The sequence below is a fragment of the Prionailurus bengalensis genome, chromosome B2 (assembly GCF_016509475.1).
Source record: "Prionailurus bengalensis isolate Pbe53 chromosome B2, Fcat_Pben_1.1_paternal_pri, whole genome shotgun sequence".
NCBI classification, from domain to species: Eukaryota; Metazoa; Chordata; class Mammalia; order Carnivora; family Felidae; genus Prionailurus; species Prionailurus bengalensis.
The window spans coordinates 33,247,489-33,271,305 of NC_057349.1; the positions used below are offsets into that span (position 1 = coordinate 33,247,489).

General features: G+C 50.5%; 1 protein-coding gene across 7 annotated transcripts in view; it reads left to right on the forward strand.

The window, feature by feature from the left end:
* ANKS1A (ankyrin repeat and sterile alpha motif domain containing 1A) overlaps positions 1 to 23,817 on the forward strand; it is a 179,888-nt gene that overhangs the window by 130,205 nt on the left and 25,866 nt on the right. For all 7 annotated transcript variants that reach the window (XM_043591219.1, XM_043591222.1, XM_043591218.1 and 4 more), the window contains 2 exons: positions 16,914 to 16,980; positions 22,196 to 22,302. In XM_043591219.1, coding sequence (XP_043447154.1) covers positions 16,914 to 16,980; positions 22,196 to 22,302 — 174 coding nt within the window. The remainder of the gene's footprint in view (positions 1 to 16,913; positions 16,981 to 22,195; positions 22,303 to 23,817) is intronic.

A 23,817-nucleotide genomic window follows, 5' to 3' on the forward strand; every position in this document is an offset into this window, starting at 1 on the left:
TGGTTTACCAGGCTGCAGAGGATGGAGGGACCAGAATCTTGCACTCTTACTAAGGTCCTCCTAACCTGGTTTTGCTGGGTCCATGATAAGAAAACGAAGGACGACAGGGAGTGTCATGGCCGTGCCCATGATGCTTGTTTGCCAACTGTCTTTATTCTGATTGTGTCCGGTTTTTTTGTTTGTTTGTTTTGGGGTTTTTTTTTGTTTTTTTTTGTTTTTTGGTGCTTCAGTTGGCCTTTCCTTCATAAAATGAAGGGGATGGTTTTCATGTGAGCTTGAGTTTTTTTGTCCCTTAGTCAAATGTTTTTATTTTGAAATAATCCTAGATTCACAGGGCACTGTGGAAGTAGTACAGGGAGGTCCTTTATTCAGGACCCTTCCCCCAGCTTCTGCCAGTGGTAACATATAACATAACCCTAGAACGATATCAGAACCAGGAAAGTGACGATGGCATAATCCACGAACTTTATTCACGTCTCACCAGTTTGCCATGTGTGTGCGGTTCTGTGCACTTTTATTAGGTGTACGTTCGTGTGACCGCTGCCATGAGCAAGATCGGAACTGCTCTGTCACAGAGCTCTCCCTCTTACCTCTGTCATGTTCATTTCTAAAGTCCTTTTTTGGCCCTGATGAAAAGTTGGATAAACATTCCCATTATCCCAATTAGGAGGGAAGATGGCCTGCAAACCTGCTAAGTTGAGGGACCACTGCCCTGTGTCCCCTTGTTTAACTGGGACAGCACAGTGCTCTGCACAGAAGCCATTTTCCTGAGCGAGGCTAGTGCCGCGGATGCAGAGAGCTAAGGGTGATAGAGCTCATCTGTGCCTCAAGTTTTCTGCCTTTAGGGTTCAGCCTCTGGAGGCTTAAAAGGTTGCTCTGTGTTCTGCCTCTTCCTCAGCTCACAAAATCAGTGGAGTATCTCAGCAGGGAGGCAAGAAGCAAGGTTTAGACCCTCAATTGCCCATCTTACTTAACCTCTCTGAGCCTTCATTTCCTTACTTGCCAAACTGAGAGATTGGTCTGTATCTTCCCATCCTTTGTTTTCATTGACGGGGGGGGGGGGGGGGGGGGGGGGGTGATGGGCAGTGGCTGAGTTTACCAGCTGGACTCACTTAGTCCCACTTCTGGGAGCAAAGCATTTTTAAAAAGGAGGTTAGAGGTTTTGTACTTCACAGTTTTGACTAGAGCCATCCTGTTTATTTTCAACTGTGTGGGAGCATATTTGAGATTCTGATGCGTGTGCCCGCACGCAGAGGCACACAGACTCGCACACACATACAGCCTGAGCCCAGAGATATTGGAGAAAAACAGATCCCTCATTGATCATGGTTACAGTGGGCACTACACTTCCTTCAGCCCGAACTTATCCTTTCTCTACACTAGTTTGTTTGTTGCTCAAGCCTTTGATTCGGTAAGAGCTGGAATCTTAGAAGACAAAGTTTCTGTACCTCAGTTAACAGTGGAGCTAGGAGGCCCAGCCTGGGACCCCTGACCTTTTGCCAGGGACTCTTGGGGGTCTCGACAAGCTTCCCCTTCTCCTATTTATTCTCTCCTATAGACCTAAGGGATTGGCACGCCTGCGCAGGCTGCCTGCTCGCCCACCCCACCCCCTTCTCCTCTTATCCCAGAACTCTGTGAGGAAGTGACAGAGTTTTCCGTGGTCTCCCCAGTTTTGCTGTAACTGAAATAGGCACATGGTCCCCTTTTAACTTTTAACTGCTTGTCCAACAAAACGGAAATCGGAAACTGAGAGGCTAGAAGATAGCCAACAATGGAGATGTTATAAAGTTATTAGAACTATTAAAGCAATAATTGTCCTGGGTCTTACTCAAACATTGATAAACTAGGTCTTTCCTTGGCTCCACTGACTGACTTTTCCCTCACTGATGTTGTTGTCTTGAGGCTATGGCTCCTGCTACTTTTCCAAAGGGCCCTACCTCCAGGGCACGCACACAAAATCCTTAGAGGACAGTTCTTGACAGTGATAAATGCTTGCAAAACCGTTGAGACTGGTGGGTTGTGGTTGCTCTGGAATCTCCCTTCAGGCTGAGGCTGGAGATGGTCTTTTGGTGGGTGGCCCAGGGATCTCCCAAGGCAAAGGTTTCACAATGTGGAGAGTATAGCATGTCCGTCTTTTCTGCCTTTCTTCTCCCCACTTGCCGCTTTTATTGATGGTCTGAGAATACTCGCGCACTCTGTAATTGCAAGACTCCCTTAGTAACAGGCCCAAGAGGGCAAGTCCACAGGGGTTCTCCTGGTGCAGGCCGTCTTCACTGAGGCCGTTTCGAAAAGTCTGGGTCTTTTGTGGTTATCCGGTGTGGTTGTATACTTTAACATGAAAGTTAGCCCACAGTAGTTTCGTGCCACAGCCCTTATAGGGAATGGGCTTTTCTCAGGAGACCCAGAGAACATGCGACCTTGGCCAGCCCAGCAAGAAGCAAGGGCCTATTGCTCTTCCTTTACGAGGTACCCCCCCCCTTTTTTTTTTTTTAATATTTTCTTTTTTCTTTTTTGAGAGAGAGAGCGCGAGCAGGGGAGGGGCAGAGAGAGAGGGAGACACAGAATCCGAAGCAAGTTCCCCATGAACTGTGAGATCATGACTTGAGCCAAAGTCGGCCACTCAACTTACTGAGCCACTCAGGCGCCCCTACCAGTGCCCTTTCTTCAGATGCTGGGTCCTTTCCACGGCCTTCTACTCCCTCTGCAGCAGAGGGAGTGCCCGACCCTGAGCTCTGGTCCCAGAATTTATTGGGCTAATACGAGGATATCAAGTTGTGCTCCTACCCCCTAGGCCAAGAATGTGAGATGGCAACTTACATCATTTAGGAATACTGATGTCAGTGGTAAACTCCAAAGCAAACCAAGGGGGTGATTGCATTTAATTCAAGAGGCTGGTGGCCTCAGAGGAGCACAAAGGGAGTCAGTGACCTAGGAAAGACATGCTGTTTGGCGGCCATGTTCTATTTCGTACACCGGGTGGTGGGCTTGTGGATGGGTCATTTATTATTGGTGTTGAAATCATAGTATTATAAAACATACCCTTTGGAATTTGAGAAAAATTTCATTTTTTTAAGAGGAAAGAACACAGTTGCTTGTGGTTGAGGTCAACACAGGGCTGATAATAGAGGTTGTTGACTCAGGAACTTAGCAATGAGACGGTGAGGATGCATTTGGAGGAATTTTAGGTGGAAAGAGTCCACACATCTGGGAGCGCCACCACTTTCTTCTGGTCATTTCCTCTTCGGGAAAAAGCTCAGGTCCAAGAAAGATGTATGTCCTGAACAGATCCCTCCCTGAGAATCAGATGTAATCACTTTAAAAGCTCTTCGTGTGTTTTTCCACTGGGTATTGACTGAACCCTCCCAGTGCTCAGTGCCTGCTAAGAGCGCCACTGGGAAATACAAAAGAAGCTTGGGTGTGGTGTGCATGTGTCGAAGGGCCAGGGCTCATCCTTGGACTATGTTTATGTGAGCATGTTTGCATTAGTATAGTACAGCCGGGCTGCCTCTGCAGGAGGCAAGGATCCTAAACAAAGACCTTAGATGCAGTCAGTCTGGAAAGGGTGCTGGCAGGGAACCAATGCTTATCACATGCTTGCTGTGTGCTAGCCACTCTACCTGTGTTACCGCATTTAACCCCCTTGCCGTACGGCGAAGCAGGTATCATCATCCATGTTTACAGACGAGGTTCAGGTAGGTTATGTATTTTGCCAAAGGGACAAACCAAGGATAAAGCCTTGCTCTGACCCCGGGAACTTTTTAATGTTAGACTGCACACAACGTGGAGGAGCACAGGTGACTTGATCTGGTTCTGGACGGAATTACAGGGTGAAGGTTTGGGGGCTGCAGACAAGGCAGAGGCCTGCCCGGGTTGGGCTTGGGATCTCAGGAGCAGCAGCAGTGTAGACTGGTGGGTAGGGTGGGGTAAGAGCTAGGCACCATCATCAGGCCTCCAGCCAGGGTCAGGTATCCCAGGTGTACTGTCGTCCATGGTCTTAGTCTCTGCTTTCCTACCCAGAAAACAATTGCCCTCCGTGTACTTATATCTTATCCTCTGAGAGTATGTTTGGGGGACCTGAAGATGCCATTCCCATGGTTTTTTATGCTCCCTGATGGGTGGGGCAGGGCACAGACTAGTTCCTAGCTCAGGCTTTTTCTTCAGGATGACCTTGGATGCCCATGAGCTTCAGAACACATCTAGGAGACTTGGAGGACTCCAGTTGCTTTGCCTCCCTGTCCCATGGTCTGCCAGGGTAGGTAAAGGGGACCACATCGAGGGGAAGGGTCTTGTTAACCTGGTGACTCCATCTCTGTGCTCCCAGCTTGAGATCTGGGCTGCGAGGAGTTCCTGTTACCAAGTGCTGTGTGTGAGTGAATGGCGGCTATAAATTTGACTTGCATGAGGTAGCCTCTGAGTTGATAGAATGGAAGAGCCCATGACTTGCTAATGCCTTTGATCTGTAACTTACACAGCCATGGCTGGTTGGCCCTGGACCCTGGCAGTGATCAGTGAAAGCATAAGGCACTGTGCAAACAGGAACTGCCATGAGGAAGAAGGAAGGGCCGCTGTATGCTGGGATTTACCCGACTTTTCAGGAAAGAGTAGCCAGAGAGGGGTTCTGTGTCTCTGGTGGTTTAGACCTACCTGAGCACGAAAGCAGTTTGTGAATTACGGTGTGGCCCGGCTCCTGGCATCTGTGACAGGGGTTAGTGTTTATCAGACGCTCCTGCCAGCTCCCTGTAGGGGCTTTCTGCAATGGGCACTTGGGACGGGGTTGTTGGGTTAATTACAAAACTGTGTTAAAGGAGGAAGTCACTTTTAAAAAGAACACAAACAGGGGCACCTGGGTGGCTCGGTTGGGTGTCTGACTTCAGCTCAGGTCATAAGCTCACAGTTTGTGGGTTTGAGCCCTGCGTCGGACTTTCCGCTGTCAGGGCACAGCTGGCGGCTTCAGATCCTGTGCCTCCCTCTCTCTCTGCCTCTCTACCCCTACCCTGCTCGCTCTTGCGCACTCTCCCTCTCTCTCTCAAAAATAAAAAAATAAAACATTAACAAAATAAATTAATTGAAAAGAAACATCTTAATTTAACCCCAAACGAATAGGTGTGCACCCCAGTGTTTTGATGTGGCATTAGGGCCTTTTCTTCCCCTGTTGCTAATTTGGAGTTCTCTGCCCTCTTCATTACGTGAATCACGCCCATAAAACGTCATTGGCTAAAACTCACAGTTTGAGTTTCTTAAAAATAAAGCAAGAATTTAGTCCCTTGTGAGTACAGAATCCTTTAGAACCTTTTATAATTTATTTCTCCAACAACACCTGACTCAAAGGCAGTAAAAAATAATCCTGTTATTGAGTCTCTTCAAAGCATCTATTGGTTGTCACAGAGACTGCTTTTTGTGCTTGTTTCGTCATTTATGTAACGTTTAATTAAACTTCCCTGTTTTCGTCAACAAATATACAGCTATCTTACACCAGTTTTGGAAATGATCCCAACTAATTCCTGGTAAGCGGAACACTCGGCGGGATAGAAGCAGGAGACCCGCGGGTGTGCTTGAGAGAATCCTGCCAGCTGGGAACGCGAGCATGAGTTTACTGGGGGAATAGATGGTGTGCAGCTCGGTCAGTCAGGTAGAGGTCATTAACGGACTTGCAAAGGAGGTGGTGGTATTGCTGTTGCAGATGGCCCTGCTGATTCCACGGTCTGCCTCCCTCCCTGCCTGCTGACCCTGCCCTGCAGGAGCCAGCATTCTCAGAGGTGTGGGATGTGAGGCCAGCACCGAGGCCTGCGCCCCTACCTCTGTGGGGGAGGGGAGCAGGCCTGAGCGGAGACTGCTTCCTCTCCTCTGTCCCCTTTCTCTCTGGTTGCCCCCCCCCCTCCCCCCCCCGCCATGTTCCTGCCAAGGAGCTGCCTTGTAGAAAGGCATCACCCCCCCCCCCACATGAAACGTTTTGTCCTGAATGGAGAGGCAGCCTCCAGCTGAGTGTCCAGGAAGTGAGCTATTGTTCACACAGCATGTTCTAAACATTTTCTGCCAGAAGGAAACCTTTTCCCTCTGGTTTGTCCTTTTTTTTTTTTTTTTAAACAAAGGAACCTGGGTTTTGATTAACTTGTTTTTTAGGTAGAATTCTGTTTATTTTGGAACCAGATGAATGTGAATCATGAGTGCAAACCCTTTCTAATCTCTATAAACTGAAACAAGCAAGGGGGTAAGACTGTGGGGGCTGTTCGCCTGGCATCTGTGCTTTTACAAGGACCACAGACGTTTCTCAGTGTAAGCAAGACTTACAAGTGGGTCAAGTGGGTTCCAGCGTGAAAACGAAATGACTCTTAGGCTCAACCCTGTTTTTCCGAGCGCAGAATTTTACAACGCTCCTGGGTACTTTACTGCTATGGCCCCTGGATATTGGCAGGGACCAAAACTTCCCAGTAACAGGGGCAGACAGATACTGCCTTTGGAGAAGGAGCAAATCTCCCTTTCTGTGCTTACAGTAGCAAAAGTTTATCTTCACCTATGGGACAGTGTCTTTCAGGAATGGATGAATCACACGAAGACCCCACGTCTTTTTTTTTTTTTTTTTAACATTTATTCATTTTTGAGAGAGACAGAGTGTGAGTGAGGGAGGGACAGACAGAGGGAGGCACAGAATCCGAAGCAGGCTCCAGGCTCTGAGCTGTCAGCACAGACTGTGAGATCATGACCTGAGCTAAAGTCGGACACTTAACTGACTGAGCCACCCAGGCACCCCAGAAGTTAGAGCTTGCTTGAGTATCCTAGTCAACAGACTCCTCATTACAGCTCCCTCTAGAAACGAGACACTGCGCTAGGACTCCGTGTGTGTTATCTCACATCTTTATAGCAGCCCTGTGTTGATGTCTCCGTTTCTCCTGTGAAGAGACAGAATCTTGAAGAAGAGGGGTCGAGTAATTTGCCCGTAGCAGCGATCCCACGGGTGAGGAATTTTTCCACACTTCATGGAAGAGGAAATTGAAAGAGAAGTTAAATGACTTGTCTAAGGTTCCACAACTAATTTTAAAAGTATTTCAAATGCAAGTTTTGTTTTCCAAAGTCCTTGTTCCTTCCTCCACTCTGCAGAATCTTTTCAGTGTTCCCTATCCCATGTGTTCGAAATTGTGCTCTGAACTTTAGTAGAGTAGAAGCTAGGCCCTAAAGAAGCTGGATGTCATGAATTATAAAGCTAATGAGTTGGGCACAGTCACATGTTTCTAGTGCTCTGACCATGGACATTGTTCTTCTTCTCTGACGTTTGGTTTCCTCTTCTGTAAAATGGGCAGAATCAGAGCTCTCCTCCAGGCTGCTTGTGAGGATGAACTGATCCATGGGGCGGGCACTGAGCTGGTGCTCAGTGCAGAGTGCCCCAGTGACAGAACCCAACTCTAGGACCTAACAACCCTGGGAGGCTCGAGTGCCAACATTGTTGATCAAAAGTACTTTCTAAGGAGAAGTGTGCCTTGCTGTGAGCCCCTGAATTCGATTTTCAGGAAAGAGGACCTCCCTAAGTAGGAAAGGGATAATTTAATAAGCTCTCAACACAGTCCACCCACCTCTACCTTGTTCCCTCAGTGTTCTGAGGGTTCATTTGATCTCATTTTATTGACTTCAGGCTCTAGAGGATACGAACGCATTCCATTAGCCATGTATTCTAATGTGCTGCTTACCATGCTGAAGTAAGTCATTGATGGAGGGATCAGTGTCTTTTGAGTCGGATTAATACGAACCAGTTTCCCAGGGTTTGCTTATCCCTGGGAACACTGATAATTGAGTTTTCAGATTGTCAAGACCAGGGTTAGCCTGGGTTCCAGAATAGAGAAAGCCACACCACAACAGAGACGCTATGCTGAGGGCCCTTCACCCGCAAGCTTGGTGACACGGAATAATGGTGAAGTCAGCTTTCCCACATTCCTTTCTCTTTGTTTCCTTTGCTGGGCCTGTCTCTGCTTATTAGCATGTTGAGCAGAGTTCATTACAATTGATGAAACTTCAAGCCTTTTTGACCTTACAATTTACTATTCTCTAAAAGATTTGATCCTGAAAGAAATATTTTTTTCCCAGCATTTTATTCTGAGAATTTTCAAACATGCAGCAAACTTGAAAGAGACTTGAATACCCAGCACCTCGAGCCTACATTCTGTTAATTGCATTTTACTGTACTTGTTTTGTCTCCTATCCATCCATCCATCCATCCATCCATCCCTCAGTCCACTTAAAAGTTGGTTATTTTTTGATGCATTTCAAAGTCACTTGTGGCCATCATAGATTTCATCCCTAAACAGTTTAACCATGTTGTATATCATTAACTAGAGTTTGATAGATATACGTTCATAGGGTTTTGGGAAGAGGGGCAGTAAAGTGTATACAAAATGAAATGCATAAATCTCAAGTCTACTATTCCTTGAGTTTGGACAGACACATACATTTGTGTGACCCAGATTCCTATCAAGATGCAGAATATTGCCATAAACCCAGAAAGTTCCCTCGTACCCCTTTCCAGTCACTCCTTACTGCCCCCTACGTTTTTCCACCTCCATAGATTAGTTTTGTCTGTTCTAGAACTTCATATGAATGGAATCAATGCAGTGTGTGCGCTTTTGTGTAAGGCTTGTTAAAAAGAAAACCACAGGCCCAAAGTGGAGTCCCTTAGGCCAGGTCACCAGACTGGGGCTTAATTAACCTAATCTAATTGCACTTTCAACCTCCCCTAGAAATGTAGTCTTAACCAGGTCAGTCTGGGAATTTTCTGGTCAGCACCCATAAGGTAATCTGTCACATTCCCCAAAGGAAGATGAGGTAATCTACCTACTAAGACCCTTTTGTCCCCAGAGGAAGGTGACCTCACCTGAAATAGTCCTTTTTTCTGTTCTTGACTTCCTTGTCCTGCCTTTGAAAGTCTTTCCCCTTCTGTAGCTCTTTGGAGCTCCCCTCCACTTGCTAGAAGGGATGCTAACCAACTCATGAATCATTTAGTAACTCCAACTAGATCTTTAAATTTACTCAGTTGAATTTTGTTTTTTTAACAGGCTTCTCTGAGGGATTTTAACTAGTGCTCTAAAATGAATTTTGAGAACTCATTTATCCAACTTCCTCTTTCATAACTTCAGAGACCATTAGGAGTGGTAAGCTGCAACAAATCTCAGGGCAGCTCATGGATACTGATAGTGTATTTGCATTAAATGTATATGATCTTTTTTTCACACCATAAGTATGTGTAATTTGGTGCTGAGAGTTTTGCATGTGACTCCCCTAGTCTTATGAGGCAGATGCAGAATCTGAGGAGCTGACGGATGTGGTACCCTTTCCCTGGCCACACTGCTGAGGAAATCAGTTCCGAATGGGAATTTAGAGCGTTTTCTGTGGGCTGGTTTCATCGATAGCTAGGCTAACCGTGCAGCCAGGGCGCTTTAATGAAATTCAGATTGTGGAGGAATGGGAGCAAGGGAAGCTTACTCGGTGATGGTGGTAGTGAAAGAAAAACCAAGGAAGGTCCAGGAAGCAGTTGCCTGGCGTTTTAGAGACCTGCAGCCTCCCTGAGGTTGGGTGCCTTCCTCCCCGTTCCGCAGCCCCGGCCCCCAAATAAGCCTCCTCCTGGGTAGAAAGGAGATTGTGTAAATTGGAGTAGAACCCAAATACATAACCCTCATTAATCTTTTAGAGTCTTGTCCCACTTATTAAAGCCAGTATTTGGCACATAACCCAGAGTTATGTGGCAAGCCATAATAAAGTTAATTGGAATCTAGGTCTCCCAACTTTTTTTCTTCTTTCAGCAGTTTCTTGAGGCTTTGAGTTAAAGATTTGCCTGGAAGGTAGGCTGTTCCAGGGTGAGGAGGTCACTGACCAGTGTTATTTGCATGTAAGGTCTTCCTCCCTGGGTAAGGGCCTTCCTCCCTGTGAGATGAGATGAGATGCCGGGTCTGGGGCATGCGCATCTCTGGTGGGTGGATGGGGAGCATGTTCCTGGTCAGAAAGTGCCAGCTGGGAGAAGTGGGGTGGGAGCTGCTTTGGGGAGGGGGGCAGGGAAGGCCCAGTCAGTAACCTAAGAGGCGTGTGAAAGGTAAAAAATGAGGAAGGGGGGCTAGGAAATGAATTGGGGAGCCACAGCATCTTTGACTTTGCGTTCCCCCGCCCCTCCCCCAGAGTCTAGCCTGGAGCAGATAACATGCAGGCTTTAACAGGAGCCTGTGGTGACACAAGTACAAAACACTTGTGAAACAGAACCACTCTGTTGTCTCCCAGCCTGGAAGGATTGAGAAGGAAGGTAACGATGTAAAGGGGACTCAAGTTGGGGGGATACGCGGCAATAAATATAGCAACAATCTGTGTGCCCCCTGTGATGAGACAAATTAAGCCTCCACCGACAGCGGCGTGCTCTGTGAAAAGAAGTTACTCATTGTCAGTGGAGCCGCCACCGCAGCCTCTGCCTCGGAAGGCCGGCCCTGAGTCTGTTGGCAGATATTTATTCGTTCCCTGCCCTCTTCTCCCCTCCCCCACCCTCTCCTGCCTCCCTCTCCTAAAAGCAGTTGACAAGGTTAGAAAATCAGGACAAATAATTTACTTCAATCCATCTCTGTCTTTCCTGAGGCCTTGTGCAGGCCAGGGGCGGAGGGAGAGGGGGAAAAAAAATAACCCAGACCCTGGTCAGTGACCCTTTTTCCAACGTGGAATCAAAGCCCACTCCAGGCTGAGCCTGTCTGCTGCTGAGAGGCAGGAAGACAGAAGTGGTGATGAATTCTTATGTGGTTTCTGGGCCCAGGAGTGCAGCTGTCAGCAGTCTTCAGGGTTCCTTGCCCAGCTGGAGGCACGTCAGCAGTCACCTGATGGCACGCGTGCAGCATCCAGTGAGACTTGGGGTGCTTAAGGCTCAGTTCCTTAGCCCTGTGCTCCTAGGAATGTGGAGCACTGTCCAAGCAAGGGAGAGGGTCTGCCACTTAGTACCCCAGAGCAGGAAGCTCGAGCTCCCCGGGGAGCAGACTCTGCCACCAACGGCACTTAGCGGAAGCAAGAGCTGTGCCACCCGCGAGGAGTTTGGGAGTCGGCCCATGGAGCAGAGCTCCAATTCCCTCACCTGAAAAATGAGATAATATGTTTGCCTGGCAGTGAGTTGAGGCTCTGCAGGATTGCTGAGCGAAAGGGCCAGCTGGTAGTTGTAGGGTATGAGGTTACTGTGCCCGCAACCCAGGGAGGTTGGAGACAGATAAAAACAGGGGCAGGGAATCCAGACTGGGGTCCAGAAGTGTTGGCTGCGTTTCCTCTCTTACAGTATTAATGAGGTGACTAGCCCGATGTGGGCATTTAACAAATTGTAGCTGTTCTTGTTTGTCACTGGCCGCCTCCAGTGGGCCAGCCCTGTGCGTGGCTCCATGTGAGATCTAAAAGAGACAGTATGAAACAGAGTCCTTACCCTTAGTGGCTCTGTAGTGTCTCTGGGACACCTCCTAAAAACAGTTCATCAGGGAAATAACGATACAAAGCAGAGTGTGTTTCTGGACCAATCAGGTATTAAGCATTGGGACAGAGAAGGAGAGGTAGAAAGGGTCTCCAGCCCTGGCAGTACAGGCCCAAGGGGATTGGTATGTATTTTCCAACTGGTGGGAGAGTCCTTGGGAACTGAGAGTTCCCCAAGCAGCAGAAAGAGGGTTGGGAGGGAATGTCTGACCTCAAGAGCCAAATTCAGTCAATGGCGAATTGCAGAAACGTCTCCCTTCATGTTCCCATTTGCACCAAAAGAAAATAGGAAGCAGGTGATCCCTTTCCCTCCTTCCTCTATGTTAGGCCCCACCTAATGGGCATGTTGACCAGACTGATAACTGCTCCCCTGATATTTGATTACAAATGGGAGCCCCTGAACATAGCCATTGCTTGTAACTTGTACCACCTTCTGGAAGGGAGGTTTCACACAGGCCTTGGATCCAGGCTTGTGGTTTCTCGGGTGGACTTCCTATTCCTACAGAGGTATTTCTGTCTCCGACAGCTGTCTTCTCCCTCCCCTCACTCCTGATACACGTTGAAAAGTCCGTTGTAATCTGACTTGTTCCCCAAAGCCAGGGTGTAATGATAGGGAATAGAGACCTGTTTATCTGTATACGGAATATCACCACCCATGATCCTGTGTTCTTTTTTGTTTGTTTGTTTTTGTTTTTGTTTGTTTTTTTTTTTTAATTTTTTTAACGTTTATTTATTTTTGAGACAGAGAGAGACAGAGCATGAACGGGGGAGGGGCAGAGAGAGAGGGAGACACAGAATCGGAAGCAGGCTCCAGGCTCTGAGCCATCAGCCCAGAGCCCGACGCGGGGCTCGAACTCACGGACCGTGAGATCGTGACCTGAGCTGAAGTCGGCCGCTTAACCGACTGAGCCACCCAGGCGCCCCTTGTTTTTGTTTTTGAGAGAGAGGAGGGGAGGGGCAGAGGAAGAGGGAGAGAATCTGAAGCAAGCTCTGTGCCCAGCATGGAGCCCGACTTGGGGCTTGATCTCACGACTGTGAGATCGTGACCTGAACCCAACTCAAGAGTCAGACTCTCGACCAGCTGAGCCACCCAGCCCCACACAATCCTGTGTTCTAAACAAGCACACGTCAGAAGATGTGAGCAGCGGTGTCTCTAGCGTTTGAGTTATTTTTGTTTTCCACCACATGGAGAATATGTTTTATACATCCCTGGTGGGGGCAGGAGGGGAGAGTCTAAATAGAATAACCTTGAGTATATTTTGAAAATGGAATATTTCCAAGCATTTTTAAAGTACATGTATCCATTATGTCCATAATGCTCAGGCCTTACCAAACACAAATACAAGTTCCCTATAGAGTTTATGTGAAGTGCAGTATTAGAGCGTGACCATTGTCCATCTCTCCCCCAAAAGGTCACTGAACCTCAACAATAGAAAAGAGAATATTGAACTGTGCCCTTCCAGGACATTACACCTGCCCGCTTTGTCCCCTGAGATGCAGAACATTTCTGAGAAAACAGCTTAGTCAGATTTTTTTTTTTAACTCAAGCCTAAATGGTTAAACTACACAAAGTAGATAGATCAGAATGGTGTCTGTTTTCTCGGTCAGCTCCTCTTTGTCTAGACTGGAATGACCATGTTCTCCCTCTGCTGGTTCTGGGCCATGGAGGGTGTGGCAGGGAGAGAGGAGATCCGGCTCCTCCCTGTTTCCCCAGCCCCTGGGGAAGATCACAGCCCCAGACAGCTCTGTGCTTATGGTGTCAGGGCGGACACCTGCCAGTCTCTGCCCAAACAGGACCTTTTCATTGCCATGTTCCTCCCAGCCCTGTGTTTCTGCCAAAGCAGGAAGGGGTGCTGGGTTGTAAGCTGTCAGTAACCTGCCGAGTACTCCTAGTTCCTCTATAAACTAGCATCTTCTCAGCGTGACTTAGCTACTCCAGTTCGCAGGACAGCGACACGTACAGTTTCAATGAAATAGTTGTGAGAGTGTCCTTGCATACCCTGCCAGAGGGTGGGCTGTGGAAATGTGGGCTGTTCCTGGCCCTTTGTAGTGGGTGTGAGGGTGACTCCTGGGGCCAGCAGGAAGGAAGGAACAGAGCAAAGAAGCAGCAGGGTGTTCAACTCTGTTCACTCGGATTTCAAAAGGCCCTTTGGCAAAGGGCCAATGAATTGGGCGGCCAGGAGATGCTGATTGGCTAGGTCAACTGTGGCTTTGGGTGTTAGGTGATTATGATGATCATGAAATAGGTACCGTAGATGACTTGATTTTATATTAAAAGCTACCTTGGGGTCGTCCTCCGGTTCAGCTCTTTCCACCCATGACACTCTGCATGCCTTGGGAAAACAGCTTTTTCTCTGCTAGCTCTTAAGTAAATGGACCCCTCCCTCCCCGGCTTTCATTCATTCAGTAGGTTCCCTGTTTAACACAAGCCAGCCCACGGGGGCAAAATGGCAAGTAAAACATGCTTTTTTCCAACTCTCGTGGCCTTTTCAGTGGTGATTCTCCCACATACACCCTCTTTGGCCTGGAAGAGAGATCCATAGCCTGGTGGAGCCATTCCAGGGATAAGGACCCATTCATTCCCCCCATGCAGAGAAAAGTTTTCTCATCTTGAGCACCCTGCTTTTCTCCTGTAAATAGAGAAAAGGAAAAGGAAAGCACATCAACAGATAGCCGTGGAGTGCCTGCTCTTTGCCCCGCTTGGAGGCTTCTATGATCTGGACAGCCCAGGCTTTGGGACCTGGGCACTGATGTGTCATTTAGTGCAGCCTGGGGGTGGGGAAGCAGCTTGGCCTGTCTCCAAATATCCCTAAGCCTTTCCTGTGGAAGAGGAGGTGTTCTAGGGCAATAACCAGACCAGTGGGTTGAAGTCAGAAGAAAAAAGATTTCAATCTGTAAAAACAGATGTTATAAATTGGCACTTTCTGCATATAGGGCGAACTGACCGGGAGAGTCAGTGATCATCATAATCATCTAATGCCCCATCTCTGGAAGGCCTTTAGCAAAATCGGACATGGGGTGGGAGTTGGCATTACACGACCCGTGGGGTCCCTGCTGCTAATTCAAGATTTTGTGCCTGGAAGAACTCTCAAGAGGGAACCATGTGTACAAACATGTATGTAGAACAGTGTTCTTCATGGCACTGTTGAGAATGAGAAGAGATTGGAAACTACATACGTGACCACCAGGGGACTGGTTGAATAAATAAGGTGACATATCTGTTAAAAAGAAAAAGAAAAAAAAATGTTCTTATGAACTGTGGGAAGAACTCTAAGATGTATTACTAAATAGAGAAAACAAGATGCAGAGCAGCATATATAGACTGCCTGTGTCGGTGTGGGGGGTAGAATACCTTCATATGTTTGCTTACATGTGGCTGGAACAGATCTAGAAGCACACTTGAGAAACTGGTTACACTGGTTCCCTGCTGGGAGGAGAGCCAGACAGCTGGGAGACAGGCACAGGGAGACTTCTCTGAATAACCTTTGTATCTTTTGAACTTTGAATCATGTGGATGTATGACTTGTCAAAAAATACAAGTAAAAAATTTTTTTTCAACTTTAACTAGGTTTTTACTAGGTTGAATGGAGCTCTAAGAGGGGAAGTGGAAAGCACTCGAACCTTTTATCGGGCATCTTCTGTGAGCCAGGCCTTTGGCTAGATGCTCTACGTAAGCTCTAATTTTAATCCACACGACAACCCTTCATAGGAGGCAGGACCCATCCCTGGTTTGTTTTTGTTTAATGTTTAATGTTTGTTTTTTAATGTTTTTGAGAGACAGAGACAGAGACAGCACGAGTGGGGGAGGGGCAGGAAGAGAGGGAGACACAGAATCGGAAGCAGGCTCCAGGTTCTGAGCTATCGGCACAGAGCCTGACGGGGGGCGCGAACTCGTGAGATCATGACTTGAGCCGACGTCAGGCGCTCAACCGACTGAGCCATCCAGGCGCCCCAAGACCCATCCCTGTTTTTGTAGAGTCCGCACTGAAGCTGGGAAAGCGTGAAAGTGCTTGCCTGTCCGTGTGGGTCTTTCCCACGCGGCACCAGGCTGCCTGTTGAAGGAGGCAGTTCTTGAAATACGCGGAGGCCAAAGACAATGATGCATTAGGAAGGGAAGGAGGAAGACATTTTCTCCAAGGGACAGGGCAGACCTGCGGTGGCACTGCCCGCTTCCGTGCCTGCCTCTGGGCTGTGGGGCTGGTGAGCAGAGGCACACCTCCATTTGCTCCACAGGTCAGATGTGTTGTGTTTCCCTTGGCTTTTGCTGAGCTCAGGGATGGAGTTCACAGTGTGTGTTAAAAGGCAGTTTTCTGTGGCTGGAGGAAAATAGCCACAGCTCCCGGCTGCAAAGGGAAGGATGGTGTTTGTTCTGTGCTCTTCTGCCCGCTGTCAAATGTGCTGTCTTTGTCTGCCAGCTGGAAGCTGGCTGGAGGGTTGTGTTTTTGGGGTTTGTTTTTGTTTTTGTTTTTGTTTTTGTTTTTGTTTTTGATTGTCAGACCTAGGCTCCTTACTTGCACTTAGAGGAAAAAGCATCCAAGCCCTGGTACAAAAGGTTCTCGTAACATTCTTTTTGGAAAAAGAGCCATGAATGAGCTCATTATCACTGCATCCCAAAAGAGGAGGAGAGGAAGAGAAGGTGTCCGCCTCCTTGCTGCCCTGTCTTGCCCCTGGCCAGGTTTCCTGGAGTGGGGGGCTTGGCTCTGGCTCAGGGTGACCAAAGCCAGATGGCTGGAACAGGTGGTCCATACAGGGGGCAATGCTGGAGACATCGGATGCTTTGAGACCGGCTCTCCCTGCTGTGGTCCAGAGGAAGGGTACATGTCTGCATCAAAAGATCCTCTAATCAGAGTTATACGCCTGCCTCACTTTGACTTCTAAGAGGTTCCTATGTTGAGGTTCTCTTCTTGTCTCCGTTCTAAAAATTGTCCTCATACCTCAGAGCTGGCAGTCAGGCAGCACCAATTATCTGTTGAATGCTTAGGACTTGCCAGGCACTGGTCTAGGCACTTGGGGTGTCACGTGGAACCAAGCTGGCAAAGTCTCTACTCTCATGGAATTTAAATTCTGGTGTGAGCAGTGAAATGTGCCAGGTCTGGCCTGCTGTTGTCCAGTCTCTGCTGGGCTGGGGGAAGTGCTGCAGGAGGGATATATAAATGCCTTGGAAGGAAGACTTTTCGGCATTTCCAGCAGCTGAGCCCAGGTTGTTACCCACTCCCTCCTTTCGGAGCGTGTCTTTAGTCCCTGTTGGGCTGTGGCCACAGAAGGGCCTTTCTTGATATGAGCAGCAAAGAGTTCTGATCCCTTGCAGGTTGGCGCTTGGACCTTGGAATCATCTGGAAGAGACCTGGAGCACTCCCACCCACACCAACTGCCCTGTGCACTGATAGTGAGCCGGCAATGTTTAACTGAAGCCTGACAGCCTCTCCTTTTTGTTCCTCTCTCTTCCGTTTCAGATTGAGAAAATCATGAGCTCTATTGGAGAAGGGATTGACTTTTCTCAGGAACAACAGAAGATCTCAGGTATCGTACCAAGCAGCCGCTTTCCCGTGGAACACAGACCTCTGGCTCCTTTCTGGCCCAGGTTTTTCCTCTGGCACAGAAGACAGACATTTGGTGGGTGAGAGAGGTCAGCCTCTGCCCGCGTCATGCTCCTGCAATTCAGACACGTATCTGTATGGCCCATCTAGCTGTTATTGTAGGGCGAGGGCTCTTCTTACACATTGGAGGGGAAATTGCATTTTAGGCCACCTATTGAGAAGGGTTTTTTTTTAAGTTAACAGTTGTCACTTGTCCAGAAGTATTTTTGTAAATGTAGGTTTTCTCCGATTGGTTTAAACTGGAGTGCACTTTGGCTTCGGTCTTTCCACTTTCCCAGGCAACTCTGGCACTTACCCCTCGTGAGAAAGTAGCTCTCGTTCGGCTGCTCCATGGCAGTGGCAGAGCATTGGGTTGGCTCGGTGGTCTCAGACTGTTAGCCTGCATCACCTGGAGGGGTTGGCTTTGCTGTCCCTCCTTGTGTCTGTCTCTGCATTTTTCCATTTGCTTAGTCACTCGGTTTTATCCTGGGTCACTGCTACTCTGGGCATTCTTTTCTTTTCAAAGCCCTAGGGGTGCGGTCAGCCTTGATTTCCTTTGTTGGAAGCAGGGAGCTAGAGAGGCCATATCTGAGCTGTTTTCCTTGATAACAGACCTGTGGTTGTATTACTTTCTTAGGTGAGGGGACATTTCTAAAGGTACCTGTTAGCTAGAGCAAGTCTCACGCCCCATCCCCCAAGCACCTGCAGACCTCCCTCTGCCACCAGAGCACCCGGGCCGAGTCAGTTCAGTGAGGCCTGGCCTCTCACCATCCCTGAGGAAATGCGTCTCCAGCTGGAGGGAAGGGCTTCCTCGCTCACTCAGGAGGCTGCATGCAGGACTGGCCTCTTAGCCCAGGTGACACTTGTGGTTCCTCTGGCCCTATCAGGGAGTCAGATGGGTGGGGACAAGTGTGCACACTGGGGGAAGGGAGCTGCTGAGGCTGTGGTGCTTGTGAAAGTTGCATGGGCTCTGGAGCCTCAGCCCCGCGTTCAAATTCGGCTTCTGGATGTCTGAGGGTCTTTGGCAAGTCCCTTAATCTCTCTGAGCCCCAGTTCCCTATCTACCTTTGGATAATAGTACCTACCTCATAGGTTTGTTGGGAATGACTAATATATACAAATACTTGAGCAAAAGAGGTAAATGGTAGATAGGCTCTTTTTTTGTCCATGAAATAATTACTTACCCGCATCAAAAAACCTAGGGAGGAGGTGCATCTGCTTGTCTCCCTCCACCACGTCTCCAATTGGGTTCCCAGAGCCACCTCCTTCCAGCAGCCTTGTTTCCCTGGCTTCTAGCAAGAGAGGGCCCAGCTGGGTGTGGCCCGTCGTCGTCATCAGTCTTGGATTACGCTGGGGTCTGCAGGGGTGGCTCTTCTGACTCAGCGTTTGCGGCTCTGTCTCCACGTGCTGGAGAACAGACAGACAGCCTCCCTCTCTGTTGTCGTGTGCAGCCTTCATCAAGAGTCAAGCGTTTGTTGGGAGTAGATGTTCAGTACTGAGACAAACACCATTACCGTTTTCCAAAACCGTGCTTGGGGGACAGCCAGGACTGGGATCGATAGCAGTCCGTTCGGTTGAAGCAGCTTTCTGCTTGCCTGTACCCCTCTATGTCCAAGGAATGCACGTGCTTGAGAGTTTGGGTCAGTATCTTAACTTTGATAAATCAGGAGATGTGGCAGCACCTTTGGAAAACACATTTCTGCAAGAGCCCTTCTCTTTGGAAGTGATGACACTGAGCTCTTTCCTGGCCCTGGTGGTCCCACCCACTAGTTCTTACCCCCATGAACCTGTGTGAGTGGTGAAAGTTGGCCTGGCTTCCCCCCTAGGTCACCGGGTCCCGACACACAGTCCTGTTTTAGCACCGCTGAGTTGAACCATCTTCTATACAGCGGCGTAGGACTGTCTAGGGTGGGCACACGAGAACAGCCACCTGAACAGAGGGTGCCCCCACTCATGCTGCAGAGTCCCCGGACTACTGTGTCTGCACTGCTGCCAGGCCATGAAGCATGGAGAAAGTAGACTCAGGTCTGCCCATGAGCTCTGTCTTCTATCTGACAGGTCAGGACGGGGCTTTCCCCAGGACCTCAGGGAGCACCAGCCTTCAGCTCAGGCCAGAGCAGAATTCTTGCTTGTTTTGAATGGTCAGGTGCAGGGTTCAGATTGTCCTTAGGTTTCTGGATCTAGGAGAGATTTGGGCTCTGGGGTTGCCAGCCTGGGAGCAGGAGCAGGCCTTCCAGCAGGCAGCTGTTAACTAAGCACAGGATTGCTCAGCGTGACTGGTTTCACAGAGGATCGTGTTCTATAGGATGAGACCCAGTATGGAACTGGAGTCTTACTCTCGTCTTGGGCCTTGGAACCCTGAGCTGCCAGCACTGGACTAGTTACCCGAATCCCCAACAGACAGGTTTCACAACTCATTCCACTCTGAGGAGTCCAGGGAGGGGAAGCCTTCCCACTGGCCCCGGCCACTCTGGCTGCTTTCCACAAAAGCCTGTCTGTGGAGCGCAAGAGATCATTTGCTTTCTTCTGCTAAAGCCAGCCACTTTAGCTGTTGAATAGCCATTCAGTGCAGGCTCCTTCTGGGGCCTGATCTCCCTGCACACACAGCCCTTTCTTTGCCAGGACCGTCTACAGCCTGCTGAGCTATCGGTGTCCCCCAGCATGTTTAGAGGGTGACATGTGGTCCCTGGGTCTTTGTCTCTACATGTGACCTCTTCTGTCTTCACGGCTGTACTTGGGGTTTGGTCCCGGCTCCCCCTTTTCCTTGGTGCCTCCCCTCCCGTACCCTCCTCCTCTAGATAGCGAGGGGCCTGCTCTGGGCCTGGCACTTCTCTCCGGGGCTCTGGCAGGCCCCAGGAGAAGTCCCTCCCCGAGTTGCTGAGTGCGCTTGCTCACCTGAGGAATATTAGGTATAATGTCTTTATTTGGTCACCTGTTTTTGTGACACCCCATGCCTTATTCTCTTGGCAGAGAGGCACGGTCTTTCTTACATGGTGAGCAGGGGGTCGCTTAACCTGTGGGCTGTGCCCTCAGGGCGGTGTCATTCCTCTGTCCCCTTCTCTGGCTGTCCGAGACACTGTTGGCCAAAACTATAGGAATGTGCCTTCTCTCTCCTTAATAAGCTGTTTCCAGCCCCTCGAGCTGCAGGTAGGGTTTCCCCGTCTCCGCCTTTCAGACGCATGTGTGTTGGCCGACAGGAGATGCTGGGGAGCCTGTCATTTTGCTGTGATGCTTGTGCTGCTGTGTCCTTCTCCCTCAGCGGCGGCAGCAGCAGCGGCTTCTGCTCCGATGTCCGCTCCCTGATGTATTTTCCTGAGCGTGGAAGGGAGGAGGGTGGGGAGGGGAGAAGGGGAGGGCCAGACATTATGAGAGCGAGCGAGGGCTGTGGGGCCGGCAGCAGGCAGCGTGGAGCCCAGGAGCCTCCAGACAAAGCACTCTGCTGCGGTTCTGTGAGCGCACACATCCACCGGCAGCAGGCAGGACCACAGCTGCCCGGCTGGGGGATTACAAGCAGGAATGAATCAGCAGCCAGGGACACTTGACTTCGTGAGCATACAAGAGCCCGCCGCCTAGGTTCCCTGGAGCAGACAGCCCAGTCAAGGGCAGGGGACCCAGCGTCTTGGAGTGCTGCTGCAGCGTGCATCGGGAGGCCACCGGGTCCCTGACCACCAGCTGCTCTGCAGAGGACAGAGGAGGGGGAGCCTAGGACAGTGGGTCACCGGGGGCTCCCAGATAACCAAGCCAGTTGGCCTTGGCCTGCCTTGAAGGGCAGAAAGTGCCGAGAACAAGAGAATGACTTTCACCGTGTCAAGAGTTCTCTGGAGGTGATGTCTTTGTAGTTGGTTCTTCTTTTTCCTCCCTTTCCCTTTTTTCCTTCTTTTATCATCTGTTCTTGCCCATGAGAACCAGAGAAGTAGGTGGGGGCTAGGCGCTCAGGTCGGCAGGGAGGGCTGAACTCTGTTCCTCCCCGCCCCGCCCCCCTGTCCGCTCGAGGAGCAGAGCAGATACATGTCGTCCCTTCCCTGCCGGCCCTCAGAGGAGAACATCAGGATCCGGAGACCCTGGGAAGACCGTTGCTGTCTGTATCACTCAGCCAGAGAGAGCACAGCGCCGAATGTGAATAGACTTAAGCCGTCACAGCTCAGCTGACAGAGGACCGCTTCCCTTTTCCCTTTCTTTCATCGGGTCGGGTTTTGTCGTCTTTAGCCAAGAACTGGATCTGCCTGCCTGCTTTCCACCTGAGCAGGCAGGCGAGTCACAGGAACAGCCACTATCAGAAGAGGAAGATGAATGCCCAGCCCCGGCAAAAGAGCCCGGCCCGGGAAGGCAGCACTTCAGACAGCACCCTGGCACGGGAGACGCCCCGCTTGCCGGCCGCCAGAGTCTAGCTGTGGACTGGGCCCCTGGCCCCGCTGGCTGTGCAGCCCGGGGGAGCGCGATGTCGCCGTCACAGCAGGGCCACACCTGAGCCCCAGCCCCGGGCCCCGGGCCCCGGCCCGTGCGCGGCACTCGGCCCCCTCTGCCTTGAGCCTCTGAGCACAAAGGGCCAGTGGCCATGGTTTGCTTATTCCGGGACTGCTGGGGGAAAACAAGTAAAAGTCTCTTTTCTCCCCCTGCCGGGTTCTGTGCTGCTTGTGTTGCATGTGCTGGGTCCCCGTGAACAGCCGCCGCTGCTTCCCTCCCGGAGCCCTCGCTGTGTGCCTGTGCCCCTCAGCTGCATGAAGACGCGTGCTCTCTCCTGACCGGTTTGTGCTGCAAGGTCACAGGACTTGTCCCTCGCCCACGGCCCCGCGGGGGCTCCAGAAGTTGCATGGATGAGAGGAGCCCCCAGCCCCTCTAGTGCCCGTGGGAACAGACTTCCTGAAATACCTCAGTGTGAACGCTGACCTGTGGGCGGAGACCGTGCATGTGCCACCGCAGCCCTGGAGGAGCTCAGACTTGAGGGGGTGGGTGGGTGTGCGGCCCGGGCCCACCTGCCCTCGGCCTGCACCCGGAAGAGGAGCTGCGGGTCCTCTGCTCTCTGGTCTCTTGTACATAGTCTGGCTGCTTTATGGTAATGACCATGATGTGGCAGTGCCATCTGTCTTCCTCTGAGTGCCGCTGCTACCGCCTTAATGGGTTTTCCCTTTTCAAGCGTCTGCCGATTCCTCTCTCGTCAGGTTCGCGGACGCTGGAGCAGAGCGTCGGGGAGTGGCTGGAGGCGGTTGGGCTGCAGCAGTATGAGAGCAAGTTGCTTCTGAATGGCTTTGACGATGTCCGCTTCCTGGTAAGTGCCCGCAGGCCTCCTCGGGGGCGGGGTGCAGCTCGGCGGAGACGGAGACGCGCCTCTCTGGTCTCCCGTGGGCCCTGCTGGAGTGCTAAACAGTGCGTAGCCCCGTATCCCAACGAAGAGCTGAATGAAGTGACTCAGACATCCAGAAAGTCAGCCGACTGTCATGTGCCTTCTTTCTAAACTCGGTCTCCCTCAACTCTGCTCCCAGAAACGGTTCTGTGGGGAGAGCTCTCTGCAAGTCTGCATCCCAAGAGGCAGGGTCCCTGACTGTAGACCTTTGCCCCTTGCTGGTCTCCCTCTCAGACCTCAGACCATATGTCGTGCAGTGAGGCCTCAAGGTGGGTCTTGTTCTGGATCAGACGCCGGGAGTTTTGGTGGACAGGACAGCCAGGTCCCCTGTGATGACTTTCCATCCCATCTCTGTTGGATGCCAGAAGTTTCCTTTATTCCCCAGAATGGTGCCATCAAGCAGGTAGTTGCTGAAGCAGGGAGCCTGGTCCAGCAGGAAGGCCTCTTCCCTGCCCAGCCCAGCCCAGGCTGAGCGGCTAGGGTGGGGAATGTGGCTGTGTAGCCTCATGGACTCGTGACCTCAGAGATGACCCAGAGGAGAGGCTGAATTGGTGGTTGGAAGGCTTGCTTGCTTTTCTGAGGTATAATTTTGTGTTGTCTTCCTATAAAGCACGAGGTGTTAAAAGAAAAAGAAAAATCCGGGTGACTTTCCTCAGGCTCCCTGTGGAGTGGGGCCTGGCTGGGGCCTTGGGCTTAGGATCCAGTGCATCTTCTTTCAGTCCAGAAAGTGGCTCGGGCACCCATGAGCATTCCTCTCCTGGAACCCCTCCAGGAGGTGGTGAGGTGAAGGGGCGGGGCTCAGTCGGCCCAGAGCTCCCATCTCCAGTGTGGGTCCCTCTGGAGTTCCCACTAACGAGGCTGCGTTTTGTGCCTACCGAACAGCAGCCTGCCCAGGGTGCTAGCCTGGAGCTGCCGGGAGGGACCCTGACTAGGACAGGCCCGCCTCACCTGGGCCACCCTTCCAAAGCCAGCTTAGGGCCGTTACTTTTCAACTTTTAAAAGTCTTGGGTTTTTAAATGGCAATTTTTTTTTTTCTTACATTAACTGAGTATATTTATGGTTCTTATAACCTAACCCCTGACTTACCATGTTCCTGGGGGAAGGCCGACAAACCCAGGGTAGAGGTGGTGGTTCAACCAGCGAGCTGGGGCACTTGGCCCCTGGTGCTGCGTGTTGGGGGGCCTTCACTCTCCGAGCATACCCCTTCACCAGACTGGCTGGCAGGCAGGCAGGCAAGGGAGGCGGGCTGTCCCTTCCCTGTGCTTCAGTACTTTAGAGGCTGAGCTCTTAACTTCTCACCCCTCCTTCTTCTACTTTTGGAAACGGTAAGGTTCCCAACTGTTGAGCATCAAGACTCCTTTAAAACCGCTTCCCTGCCCCTTCCTGTGCTCACACCCAGAAAGTAGCTAGGCGGGCATCTTGGTAAATGTGGCCCTGAGC